Raw genomic sequence first — 12,475 nt, 5'->3', positions numbered from 1 at the left:
TGTGTATCCACAACAACCTTTGAGCAGGAATCAAACACTCAACCCTTCAGTGCACAATCCGGTGCTCTAACCACTGAGCAGCACCAGCCAGGACAAACCTGCCTTTTTAAAACCCTGAGAATGCACATGAGGGGAGAAAGGTGTCTGAGCCAGGGGCTCCTGGGGATGGAGCCTGGGGGCCGTGGAGGAGAGGCAGCCGCGTGGACACCCAGAGAGAGGTGACGAGGACCCCGCAGGGAGGGATTAACGACACCTTCCCTTCTTTCTGGTTGGAAGCCAATGGGGGCAGGTGACAGGAAGGACGCCGAAGGCTGTCCTCTGAGCTGTCCCTGCCGGCACCACATCAGGCTCCGTCCGGATTCACAAACCACAGGCCGCGGACAAGCCTGTGTGCCGGACGGCTCCCCACCCAGTCAGGGCGGACAAGAGGCCCGGCTTCTCAGGTGTCTCCTGACAGCCTCGTGGAATCTCAACGGGAGATTTTATGTGTAAAGGCACAGCAGCCCAGTAACCAGACCCAACAAGCAGAGGCAGGTGTGCGCTCCTGGATCCGGCAGCGTGTGGGGCGGGCGTGGCCCAGAACACCTGGAGGACTCGGTGACCGGAGCCAGGGGGCTCTGTCCCATATTCGACGGTCTCAGCGGGCACAGCCCACAGCCACGGGCCGGTCACGTGAACCCATTTCCAGCTCACAGCGCACACAGGCCCTGCCCTCATGGCTGGGTGAGGGCCTTCCCCATCGTGTGTCCGCAGAGCCCGGTGCCGGGTGGCAGGATGCACCCCGGAAAGCCACATCCCAGGAAGCCAACATGAGGTGTGGGGTCCCTCTGTTAAGCCTGGGAGGAACCACCATCCTCCCCAACCACAGAGCAGAGACAGGGTTTTGGGCTCAATCCCCAGGCGGGGGTGTGCAGGAGGCAGCCAACTGATGCTCCTATCTCTCCCCCTCCATTCCTCTCCTTTTAAAATCAATAAAAACAGCCGAAACCGGTTTGGCTCAGTGGATAGAGCGTCAGTCTGAGGACTGAAGGGTCCCAGGTTCGATTCCGGTCAAGGGCATGTACCTTGGTTGTGGGCACACCCCTGGTGGGGTGTGCAGGAGGCAGCTGGTCGATGTTTCTCTCTCATCGATGTTTCTAGCTCTCTATTCCTCTCCTTCCTCTCTCTAAAAAAAAAATCAATAAAAAATATTTAAAAAGAATAAAAAGTAAAATCAATAAAAACACATTTAAAAAATAAAACGATCACAGCTGACATAGTGTGTGCCCCTCCCCCCCATTCACTGCTCACCAGCCTTGCATACCTTCGCTCACAGAATCCTCACTATCCCTCATCATTCCTGCAATTCAACAAGCCCAGCCGTGGTCCCTGAGCCGTGCTCATCACCCGTGTGTCCCCGCTAAAGAGACAGGCCATACAGGTTAAAGAGAAAAAAACGAAAAACAAACAAAACAACTCTAATGCGTTAGGAAGTACCACATCCCCTGGGGAAGGCTGCTCGCAAACTCGAAAAATATGCAAAACCTGCCCCTGCAGAGATGACACCACGAGCAGACGGAAATCCTCGAGGAAAGACCCAGAGTGGACGTGAGGGCCAGGGAGAACCTCAATGACCAGTGAACACATAGGAATCGTGGTCGGCAAACTGTGTCCGCAAGCGACATGTGGCTCTTTGGCCCCTTGAGTGTGGCTCTTCCACAAAATACCACGGCCTGGGCGAGTCTGCTTTGAAGAAGTGGCGTTAGAAGTTTAAGTAGAAAAAGAAATTTCAATCATTGTACTGTTGATATTTGGCTCTGTGGACTAATGAGTTTGCCGACCACTGCCTTAGAACACCACCCTCACTAATGAGTGAAAACACAAAATAAAACACTTTAAAGAGTGTTCTCCACCTGACCAATCAGCAAGATGTTCAGAGTGATAGTGCCCAGATCAGGGAAAGCCAAGCTTAAATTAACATGGCCAACTGGAGGGGTGTCCCTGAAGTCCCCATCCACAGCCCCCCACACTCAGCCCCAACGCTGGCTGCGGGGGCTCCCGAGGTTAGGAACAGGAGGACTCAGAGCACTCAGGGAAACCCAGACCCCACCATGGACGCCCGCCCGGCAGGAATCCATCTGCACTGCCTTCCTCATCCCTCGCTCATGGGAGGGCCCCCCCGGGGGAAACTCAGTGGTCTCCTCCTGTTCTTTGGGGCGGCAGGGCACCTTGCACAATCATGCACTCGGGCAATAAGTCAACGGCCAGAGAGACAAAGCGGTTACACGACTGGACTCACCCTATGGGACCCAGCAGGGAAACCAGCCCGGCCTCACCTCATGTCCCAGCCTGGACCAGCCAGGAGCGGATGGTAAGGCCTTCCCGTAATGCTGGCCCGACACCGGCCCGCTCAGCCTGGCTTGGAAGAGGTCACAGGCATTGCCTCCATGGGGTTAAGAGGCAAAGGGACCTCAGAGGAGACAGTCTCAGATGGTCTCCCTCCTCTCCTAAGCCCACCCTGCACCAGGCCCCCTGGGGGGCTGGGTCTCTGCTGGCTGGTTGGTCTGTTGAGGGTCCTGGGGTGTCACACCCTATCGTCTCATACCTGCATGGCCCCCCACACACACACACACATACACACACAGCACAGGGTCAAAGCAGCAGCATCCCCATGAACCACCTGATTTCTCCCAACGTGCAGTCCCCTGGTGTCTAAACGTTCACGTGGAGAAAGCTCTCCCTTCACCCTGCGGCCGAGAGGCGTATGGATTCCGGGCCTGGCAGAGGCCGCCAAGCAGCTGAACCAGCTGCACTTCTCCAGCTGCTGCTCCCAGGAGCACTCTTCTTCTCCTTTTTAAAATATATATTTTATTGATTTCAGAAAGGAAGAGAGAGGAGGGCAGAGGAAGAGAGAGAAACATCAACGATGAGAGAAAATCACTGATTGGCTGCCTCCTGCACGTCCCCTACTGGGGATCGAACCCGGGACCCTTGAGTCTACATATCAACACTCTAGCCACTCAGCCAAACCGGCTAGGCGCTCACTTCGGATGGCGGGCACCCCGACGCGGTTAACGGAGACTGAGATGTGCCCTCCCAGCACCGCTCTCACACCAGCTCCCGTCACTCCAAAACAGGGGGGCGCCTCTCACCGTCAGAGAACGGCCATGCTAGCAGGTCCTCTGCAGACAGGAGACTCCGCTGCCCGTGCCTGGCACGGTCTCAACCGTGTCTGAATCTACTTAAAGGAGCAGTGCAAAATGTAAACGTGAGTACTTCAGACCAAAAGAAAGGAAACACTGAAAGAACAAAAATTTAAATAAATGGCAGATTTTCAATCCAGGCTCTACCCAAAGCAGTCAATCAACCCACCGACAGCACAGGGTGTCTGCAGCTCAGACCCAGGCCCTGCCACTGCGACCCATCGCTGAGCGTGTTCGTCACACAGGCCCAGCCACTACCTTCCCAGCCGGGTCCCCAGCCTGGTCCCCAGCCTGGTCTGGTCTGACATCCCTCCCCAGGAAACACCTGAGAAAGGTCCACCCTGACCCACAGCCAGGATCTGGGCCAACTGGACCTAACACTGGCTCACGCCCACCACCAAGCCTCCTGGTCTTCCCAACACCAAAGGTGGCCAGAGCCCCACCAGTCACTCCAGCCCATCCCTGGGGGCCCCTGCCCTGTCCAGCCTCATCACAGACCAGCCCAGGAGTGACCCCGGCGGCCAGCGTGGAATTCCAGAAGGATGAGCGGGCCTGCTCACAGGCTCTCCTTCCTGGGCTCTCACCGGGGCCAGCCAGAAAGGCCGTGCTCGGGCCTGCCTGTGCCGGAGGAGCCGGCAGGCAGGACACGCTCCTGCAGGCGCAGCGGGTGGAGCAGACACTCTGCCCTGCAGCCTCCAAATTGAATCTGACTCAGCGCATCCGTGATCAAAAGCTCCTTCTGACAGCCGTCCCGCAGCGGCCCAGACCGCCAATCTAAAGTATTAGGTATGCCATCGGCCAGCCAGCATCCCTCTCCCTCCCTCTGCCAGCACTGGGCAGTGCTGGGGAGGACAGAAAGGCACCCTGCCCACAGGGGTCTTCCCGGCGCTTTGAGACACACCACCTGGTGTATGGAGACACGATGTGTGGTATAAAATACAACGCACATGTATTAGACACACTGTGTGGTTTTACAAAGCGACCGCCTGCTGCTCACGGGGGCAGGTGGGGTAGGGGTAAGGAGCCCCAAATAGCCTCAGAGCAGGGTCAGGCACAGGTTGTCCCAGGCTGCCGCAGGGGGATCCAGACCTGCGCTGAAATGCTGGCTCCTTCCTGAATTGAAGCCGGGGCCCTGTAGCATCTGGCAGAGGGCTGGTCCGAGACCTAAACCATCAGCTACTACGGCAGGCTTAGGGTTCAGAGAGCCATGTGACCCGGTCAGGCAGCTTCTGCGGCGAGAGCACGGGTACCTCTCCCGTCGGTTCTCATAGTCTATCTGGGCCACCGTTGTCAAACGTGTCAAAATTAATAATGTTATAAGCACGCCAAACGTGTCTCTTAGTTTTTTCAATATTGTATCCCCCTCCCCACAAGTGGCATCAAATTTCAAGGACGTGTCAGGTCCTGTGATGCCCACTTTCAACCAGGCTGCTGCCTGAAGCACGGACAGCTGCTGCTTAGCCAGCTGTGTGCTGGTGGGAGGGGCTGTCGGCTGGGCAGCATCTGGTCCCCCCAGCGAGCAGCTAACCCGGAGCCTCCTCAGAGAGAGGGGGTCACTCCTGCAGGTGGGCCTTGCGGGAGGGTCACGGAGGCAGACCTGGCCTGGGAGCTGCTCGTCGGTCAGGGCTGCAATGAGGCCAGCTTGCTCCAGCCACACTCTCATCGGAGCTCCCATCCTGGATGCCACCCCTCAGCTTCCTGTTAGCCCCGATGCCATGCGGGATGGAATTGCTCACTGCCTTATTTCCTTCACTGGCCCCTGGAGAAAGTATCATGGTGGACTAGGGTCTCTGACACACGCTCCAATGCCAGAACTTGCAGGGCCCGGTGCACCCTGACCTCAGCAGCATGGAGAGCCTGACAGAGCGCCCTTTGGTGCTGGGTGGGCAGCGCCATCCTGAGAAGCAGCTGGGCCACCCAACTCTGGACGGACAGCTGAGTCGTGGGCATCACAGGGACTCCTCTCCCTGTGCTGCTCATGGGCTGCAGCCTGGAGCTGTTCTGGGGCAGTGCCATGGCCCACACCAGAGCGGGACTGACACCCCACACAGGGCCCCTCCTGCTCTCCCAGGGGCCCAGAGAGCCACGCCTTTCAACAGTCTGCATGAAGAGAGAACCAGACACTTTGGTGGAGAGAAATCAAGTATATGTGTGTGCAGGTGTGTGCACACACGTGCGTGTACATTTCTGTGTGAAGGCATGTATGTGTGTGCGCTTGTGTGTACACATGTGCACATGTGTGCGTGCACATGTGTATTTTTTAAGGCAAAGCAAAGCGAAGGCAGGTGGGGCAGGGCTCTCCCAGAGTCCCACGTGCACTCTGTTTGGAGTCAGTTTCTAGATGGAGTCGGTTTTGCTCCTTCTAGGTTTCCTTGCTCAGGACTTTCCTCCCTCTCCTTCTTTTGAAGGAAAACAGGAGTACCTGGAAAAACAAGTTCTGCTGAAATTCAAAACTATCTTAGAGGTCCCACACCTGAACCCTGAAGACTCCCCAGCGGTGAGCTCTGGTGACAGCTTTACCTAGAAACACGCCAGCCTGGGACTAACCCTCTTTCCCACCAGCCTCGGTGCACGATGACAGATGCCACCAACACGGGGCCATCAGAGCTTGGCTGTGTCTTAGGAGCCCAATTCCGAAGCTCCCCCAAGTAATGGGGTTGGGGGAGCTGGCAGAGCCTGATGCTGAGGTCCCACGTGGGAGAGACCAGGCTGGACCCTGTCCTCTGCCTCAGGCTTCACTCTGACTCACCAACACCTCCCAGGGGCCAAGGCCATTTTAGTACCGGTGAGTCCACACACTTCCAGCTGCAAAGGTGTGCGTGTGTGTGTGTGTGTGTGTGTGTGTGTGTGACAACAGTGAACCTCCAGAGTCATCAACGCTGCTCAGCCCCTGCTCTGCCAGGCTTCCTCGTGGGGGAAATGCACAAAATGCCACTCCAGAGCATCAGAATCACGGAACCAATCCTTGCACAAAACAGCAAGACTTTTTTTTTTTTTTTTTTTAAGTGCAAGACAGAGACATGGAGAAGTGCATCCTTTTTGGTCAGGAAAAAAAAAAGTGCAAATCTGAAAACGGGGCCTAGGATGATTTTTAAGGGTTTCTAGAACACATTGAGCCCCTGCTAAGTGAGGATGGCACACAGGTTAGTTCTTCTTTGGGGACACCCGCAGGAGGCAATTACCATCCCAATTCCAGGGGACTCAGTCCCAGCTGGGTATGGAACCCGTGTCCTCCCTGCCAGAAGGGGCGGGTGGGGGATGGGCAGCCCCCAGCCTCCTGCCGAGCCTGCTTCCTGCTTTAACCTCCAGGTTCAGAAAGAGCCGCATCCATCAGCCTTCCTCCCTCCCTTCTGCAATAAATCCACTGCAGCCCTGGGGGTGGGACAGGCCAGACGCACACCATTTTCGAACCTCCAGCGTCTTCACTTTTCTCCCTGTTACCTGCTTCTGCATGAGGGCTTAGGCTTACACATTCCTGCTCCAGCAGCAGGAGTCTGGGCCAGTGGGTGTCCTTGTCCTTGGTAAGCTGACGGGAAGGCCCCTGACGCCATGACTATCACCCCCCTTCCCTTCCCCCAAGTGGCCCTGAGGGTCAGTAGGAACTCAATCACGAAAGGTCAAACGTCCCCAATTCCCTCCTGGAGTCAATAAATTACATGCTACCCACGAGCAGGTGCTTTTGGAAGATGTTTACAACATACTCTTTAAAAAGGTCTGCCCTGCTGCTGAACCTAAACCGGTTGGACACAACTTAACAAATTAAATTATTTTTCTCTCCCCAGAATGACTTCCCTCCTCCAATCAGGTGCCTCCTCGCTCAAAAGCTTTGGCAAGCAGGTGTGCTGCTTCGGCGGCGACCAGTTAACAGTCTGCAGTTTTCCATGGAGCCAGGAGGAGGGAGAGGGCTGACCGTCTCCGCACAGCATCCTACTCCACCGGTGGCCACACAGGGGTCCCCGGGGCGGGGGCTCCCCTGGGGCCCGGCATCCCTCCACTCCCGCAGCACCGCCGCCTCCCGGGCCGTGGCTGGGCGTGTCGGGAAGAGGGCCCGGCAGCCGCGTGGCCGGGACCCGGGTCCCAGGAGCTGGTGGCCGCGGGAGCGTCCGCGCCCGGAGCGGAGCGGCGTCCTGGGCACGGCGCGCGGCGCACGCGGGAAAGGCGGCAGCGCCGCCGAACAACGGGCCTCCGCGCATTGTTCTCCGGAGGCTCCACCGCATCAAAGGGGGCCGCTCGCAACCCGACACCGCGGCCACCGCGGGACCCAAGCCGGGCGGCCCCTGCGACGCACAAAGGCCGGCCCTGGGGACCCCGGACAGTTGTTGCCTCCACAGGTTGGAAACGAAGTGGTTTCGCTCCAAACCGCACGGTCTTCCCCGGAGACCTGCCAGCCCCGGGGCGCGCGCGGTCGGTCACCCCCGGAGCCCGGAGGCGCAACCCACGGAGGCCGCTCCGGAGCTGGGAGGGGACGGAGCCCGGGACGGCGACACGGCCCCCCCACCCCCACCCCCGGGCGGTGGATGCGCGGACGCCTCCAGAGCCACCGCGAGTGGAACAACTGTCCCCGCGGCCCCGGCCCCCCGGTGGCCTCGGCCGGCAGAACCGATCGCCCAGGGCACCAACTTCCCGGCGGAGTGGCCCAAGTTCGGTCACCAAGTTTGGTGCCGCAGGACTCACGGCGTGGAGGGGGCCCGCACCACCCCAGCCCACACTCCCTGGGTCCTGCGGGGGCGGGGGTGGCGCGAACCCCTGTAGCCAAAGAATGAATGGCCAGCGCGGGGCACTCGGAACCCAGCGCCGCGGCCCCACCCCGCGTTCCCCCGCCTGCCGCCCGCGGGCCACCAGCGCGCGTGGGCAGAGCCGGGGCCGCCTCCCGGGACCAAACCCGAGACGGGCCGGCGAGGAGGAGGCGGCCCCGCCGCAGACCCGCATCCAGCGCGGGGGCGCGGGGGCGCGGGCGGCCTGGGGTCCCCCCGCCGGGCTTACCTGGCTCCGCCGAGGCCGCGCGCGCCCGGAGCAGCAGGGCCAGAAGCGGGAGCGCGTCCAGGAGGCATCGCCGGAGCGGCCCCAGCCCGGGCCACCTGCGGACGGCATGCCACAGGTTAGTCCTCCGCCCGCGGCCCCCGCCCGCTGTCCGCCGTGCAATCCCGCCCCCGCCCGCCGCGCGGCCCCGCGCCCCGCACCTCGGCGCCATGCTCTGCGGCCGGCCGTCTGCTCAGCGGCTCCTGCACCCTCCGCGGCGGTGCGCCCGCTAGGCCCTCGCTCCGGCCGCACCGGGGCGGACAGGGGCGGGGCCGGGCCGGGCCCGGCCGGGGGCGGGGCGGGGCGGGGCGGGGAGGCGGGGAAGCTGGGCCCGGACTTCGGGCTGAGCCCGGAGGTGGTGGGCTGGGTTGAGCCGGGGCTGGGAGGGGGCGGTTGGCCAGACCCCTGGCTTGGAGAGGTGACCGGCCGCCCCCTTGGGTCCTGGCACCCCGCGCAGCAGCCTGGGGTGCTTTCTCCCCACCGCCCTGCCCCATCCAGCGAGCGCGGTCCCCCCGCCCCCGCCCCCGGAGAGAGCCGGTCCCGCCCCAGCGCGGGGCGCACGTGGGATCCGGGCTCCCGGCCCGGGGCGAGGTCTGGACGGACGCCACCGGCCCGGGTGTTCTCCGGGAAGGTGTCTGTCGCGGCCCCCAGAGGAGTCTTCCTCGGGCCCTGGGTCCGGCGGGGCAGCGGGAAGACGGGGCATTGGAACAAAGGCGTTTATCGCGGGGGGACAATGGATGGAGGGGAGGAAGCTGGGCCCCTGTCCAGCCTCTGAGCGCATTAGCCGCGAGGTAGTGGCTCAGGCCTCGCCGCCTGGGCAGGCCCCCCACGCTGCGCCCCCCGCCACCTGCTGCGGCCGCCCACGATGTCCCTGTGCCCCACGAGGCTTCAGGTGGCCGTCCCCACAGCACCGGCCCCGACTCCCGCTGGGTCCCACCCGCGTTCCAGAGGGCAGGACCCCGGAGGGTGGCTGAGAAGGCCAGCCCACTCCACCCATGCGCTCCTGCCCCCAGGGCCTGGGCCCCTCCCGCTCCCGATGGTCCCGCTGCCCCTCACCAAAGACTCCCCAGCCTCCCACTCCCAGTGACGTCCACTTGGTTTCCATTGCTCCGTCTTTCCGGCAGCTGTGCGTGGGATCCTGTCCTCACACCCACCCAGAAGGCCTCTCCTCAGAGAGCCCCTCATACCCGACCTCTTACACCACCTCGCCTTGTCCTGGACCTCCACCCACGCCTTGCAGGAAACAGAGGCCCCAGCACCTTCATCTTGGCTTCTAACTTTCTGTGAACCCACTAGATCACTCCTAAACGCCCTGCTCCGCCCCCACTGCCCTTCCTGGCCCAGTCATCTCCTGCCTGAACCCCCCAAAAGCCTCTGTCCCTGAACCCCCAACAGCCTCCCCCACCCACTGAGGCTCTCTGCACCTCTCTTGCGCCCCCACCCCCAGCACATCCTGCTGGACAATCCCGGACTTCATTTCTCAACCAGCCTAGAGACCTTGTCCCTGGCAAGGCCCCTCAGCACCTCCTCCCTCCCCTGTTCTCCACACTGCCACCGAGAGGCCTGCCTGGCTTCCCTGCAGCCCATCGGCCCCTCCACCACCCAGGCCCAGCCTGCCCACCTGCCCCACACCCCCACCACCGTTGCATGACAAGGGTACGGGGTGGGCAGAGAAATTAACTCGGAGGTCACCCACGTTTTTTAAAAACTGAAGAGAATTTCATAGAGCCGAGGATGAGCACACTCTTTTGCAAAACTTTTGTTTTTTGTATGGATGGAGGGGAAGGGTGGGGGCCCCTGTGTGTAGTGGGGGCGTCTGTTTCTGACAGGGTAGGTGAATCTGTGGGTGCTTGTCTGTGCCTGTGTTTGGTATGTTTCTTGTAACATGCACGTATGTGGGGTGTGTTCACACGTGTGGTTGGCACTCCTTGGAGTGGTTCCTGCCCACCTGCCTGACCATCAGTCCATCTGTCCGTGGCCTGAGCCCTGCTGCGGGGGAGAAATCTGATGGGCGGGAGCTCTTCGGTCTCTTCCCTCTCGCCTGCCTCAGGCCCATCCTGCTGCCACCCCACCCCACCCATTCTTAAACCTGCCGTCAGAGGACTTGCCTCTGCAGGCGAGACTGGCTGATCTGCAGCTCTGGGAGGGAGCGGCTGGCAGGGGAAGGGCAGTGCATGTGGGGCCTGGGATTCAGTACCTCCCCAGGGTCCCTCCTGTCCTCCCCGCCTCGACCCGGAGTCATCACCTCTCTCCAGCTCACCCCCTTCATCACCGCCTCTCCAGTCTCTGGTGGGGAGGCCCCAGGGCAGGTGAGTCCACCTTTAGGGGCACTGCAGGGAAGGCTAGCTTCAAAGACCCTCGTGTAATGAAAAGTGCAATCCACGACAAAAGTACTAAAATAAGGCTTTTTACTATGAAACGCTCATGAAGACGTTTATTTAAACAAGATGCTTGACTTGAAGGGAGAACTGTGTAGGATTCATTTCTTTTTAGAGTAATTTATCTCTTTAAGACAGATTGCCCTACATGTAACAGCTACGTACAAAAAGCTATAAAGTTGTTCTTGGTTTTACAATGATAAATGAAAGGCATTAAAATTCTGCAAACAAGGTGTCCAAGGGTTTTTACGTTGTTCTTGTGTTAGACAGTGAGAGCAAACTAAAGCACTGGAGTATAAAGATGAGAGCTGAATGAATGAGCTTCCACGCAGGGAGAGAAGGGGTTTCCACAGAACCAGCATTTTCCCCATTCCTCTCCGTTTGATGTCGATCAACACATACCATGGGCCACTTAGTGTTAAAGAAGGCAAATGCTTTGTGCACACGTATCAGTTACTCTATTTCCAATAAAGAAATGAGAAGGGGAAAACAGGAGAATAGAGAAAGCTATACTGTAGCCGTCAGATGGCGTTTTAACCAAATTGTGGTGTTCTCACGGAGAATGTCCTCTTGGTCTGTAGGAACCGAGTTCTGGGGTCAGGTAGCAGGTTCCCTTCTTAGCTGACCCCTCCTGCCTGCTGCTGGAACACGTGACTGGTACCTTCACTCTCCACGTCCTACTGTGCAGTGTTTCGTTGATTGGCTGCCCGTCAAGTCGGAATCTGATCTGCCTCGTGGACAAACCCTGTCGTTCACAATAGGCTTTCATTAGTTTGCTAGGAAGTATGTCTCTTCATTTTTTAAAATATATTTTTATTGATTTGCATTGACTTCAGAGAGTGAGATAGAAAGGACCACGATGAAAGAGAATCATTGATCGGCTGCCTCCTGCACGCCCCCTACTGGGGATGGAGCCCCCAACCCAACATGTACCCTGACTGGAATCATAGGTCAATGCTCAACCACTGAGCCATACCGGCCAGGCTGCCTCTGAATCTTAAATTGCACCCTAGAACCACCCTGCCCCACCATCTCCAAATTCATATGATCGTTATTCTCAGTCTTGACTCCTTCCTTGGGCTTTGAGTCTCCTCGGCTGGTGCTTCACAAAAGAGAAGTGAGGTCCGCGCCCACCAAGCAGCCCCAGGAGCAGCAGGAGGAGGCAATGGTGGAGAAGGGAGAGGGTGCGTGCCGTTGTCCCATATCTCGTTCTTATGAGAAGTCTATCTTTCCCTTTATTTACTGTAGGGGTTCAGGACGTGCCTGGGTGGTGGTGTGCGGATTATTATGAGTGAAAGGCAACCCAGACCCTTGGGCTCTAGAGAAACTTCTGCACCCCCATCACCCCCACCCCAGCAATCTAGAAGAATTTAAGTCGGGGACCTCGCCCATAAGAAGAGTTATCACCAGAAATAACTTTTGGGGCCTATCTATAGGGGAGGGCCTATCTTATCCATAGGAAGGACTGGATATCTGATCCTCTTATCATCATCCTACCATGACCCTCCTCCCCTCTGAGCCCCAGGTGCCTTAGCTCAGGCTGTCCTATGCCCCTCACTTCCCCTGTCTGCCCGTGAACCTCTCCTGTATGTGGGGTCCCCGTAGGCACATACACATGCATGAAACTTGGTTGTTTTCTCTCGTTAACCTGTCTCATGTGGGTGATTATTAGAGGGCCCTGAGGAACCTGGGGTGGGAGAGAACAGCTGCTTCTTCCCCGTGGCCCACAGGGACAGGTGATCACGTAGAAAATGTAGGTGTGCACGTAGAACCAGAAGACCCCACATCTCCTTCAGCTGACCCTGCTGTGTGTTGAACCGGGGATCTTTCAGTCCTCAGGCCGACACTCTACCCACTGAGCCACCCTTGTTCACAGAGATCCCCCGACCCCCTTTT

General features: G+C 59.1%; 1 protein-coding gene across 1 annotated transcript in view; it reads right to left on the bottom strand.

Annotated features, from left to right (window-relative positions):
• Positions 1–8,486, bottom strand: part of COL18A1 (collagen type XVIII alpha 1 chain) — a 76,911-nt gene extending 68,425 nt beyond the window's left edge. The window contains exons 1-2 of the mRNA XM_084873736.1: positions 8,363–8,486; positions 8,166–8,260 (exon numbers count right to left, since the gene is read on the bottom strand). Coding sequence (XP_084729862.1) covers positions 8,166–8,260; positions 8,363–8,373 — 106 coding nt within the window. The 5' untranslated portion in view covers positions 8,374–8,486. The remainder of the gene's footprint in view (positions 1–8,165; positions 8,261–8,362) is intronic.
• Positions 8,487–12,475: the final 3,989 nt, after the last annotated feature.

Source organism: Pipistrellus hanaki, assembly GCF_964339955.1.
Source record: "Pipistrellus hanaki genome assembly, chromosome: 2".
In the NCBI taxonomy this organism is placed as follows: Eukaryota; Metazoa; Chordata; class Mammalia; order Chiroptera; family Vespertilionidae; genus Pipistrellus; species Pipistrellus hanaki.
This window is presented reverse-complemented; position numbering and strand designations above follow the sequence as displayed.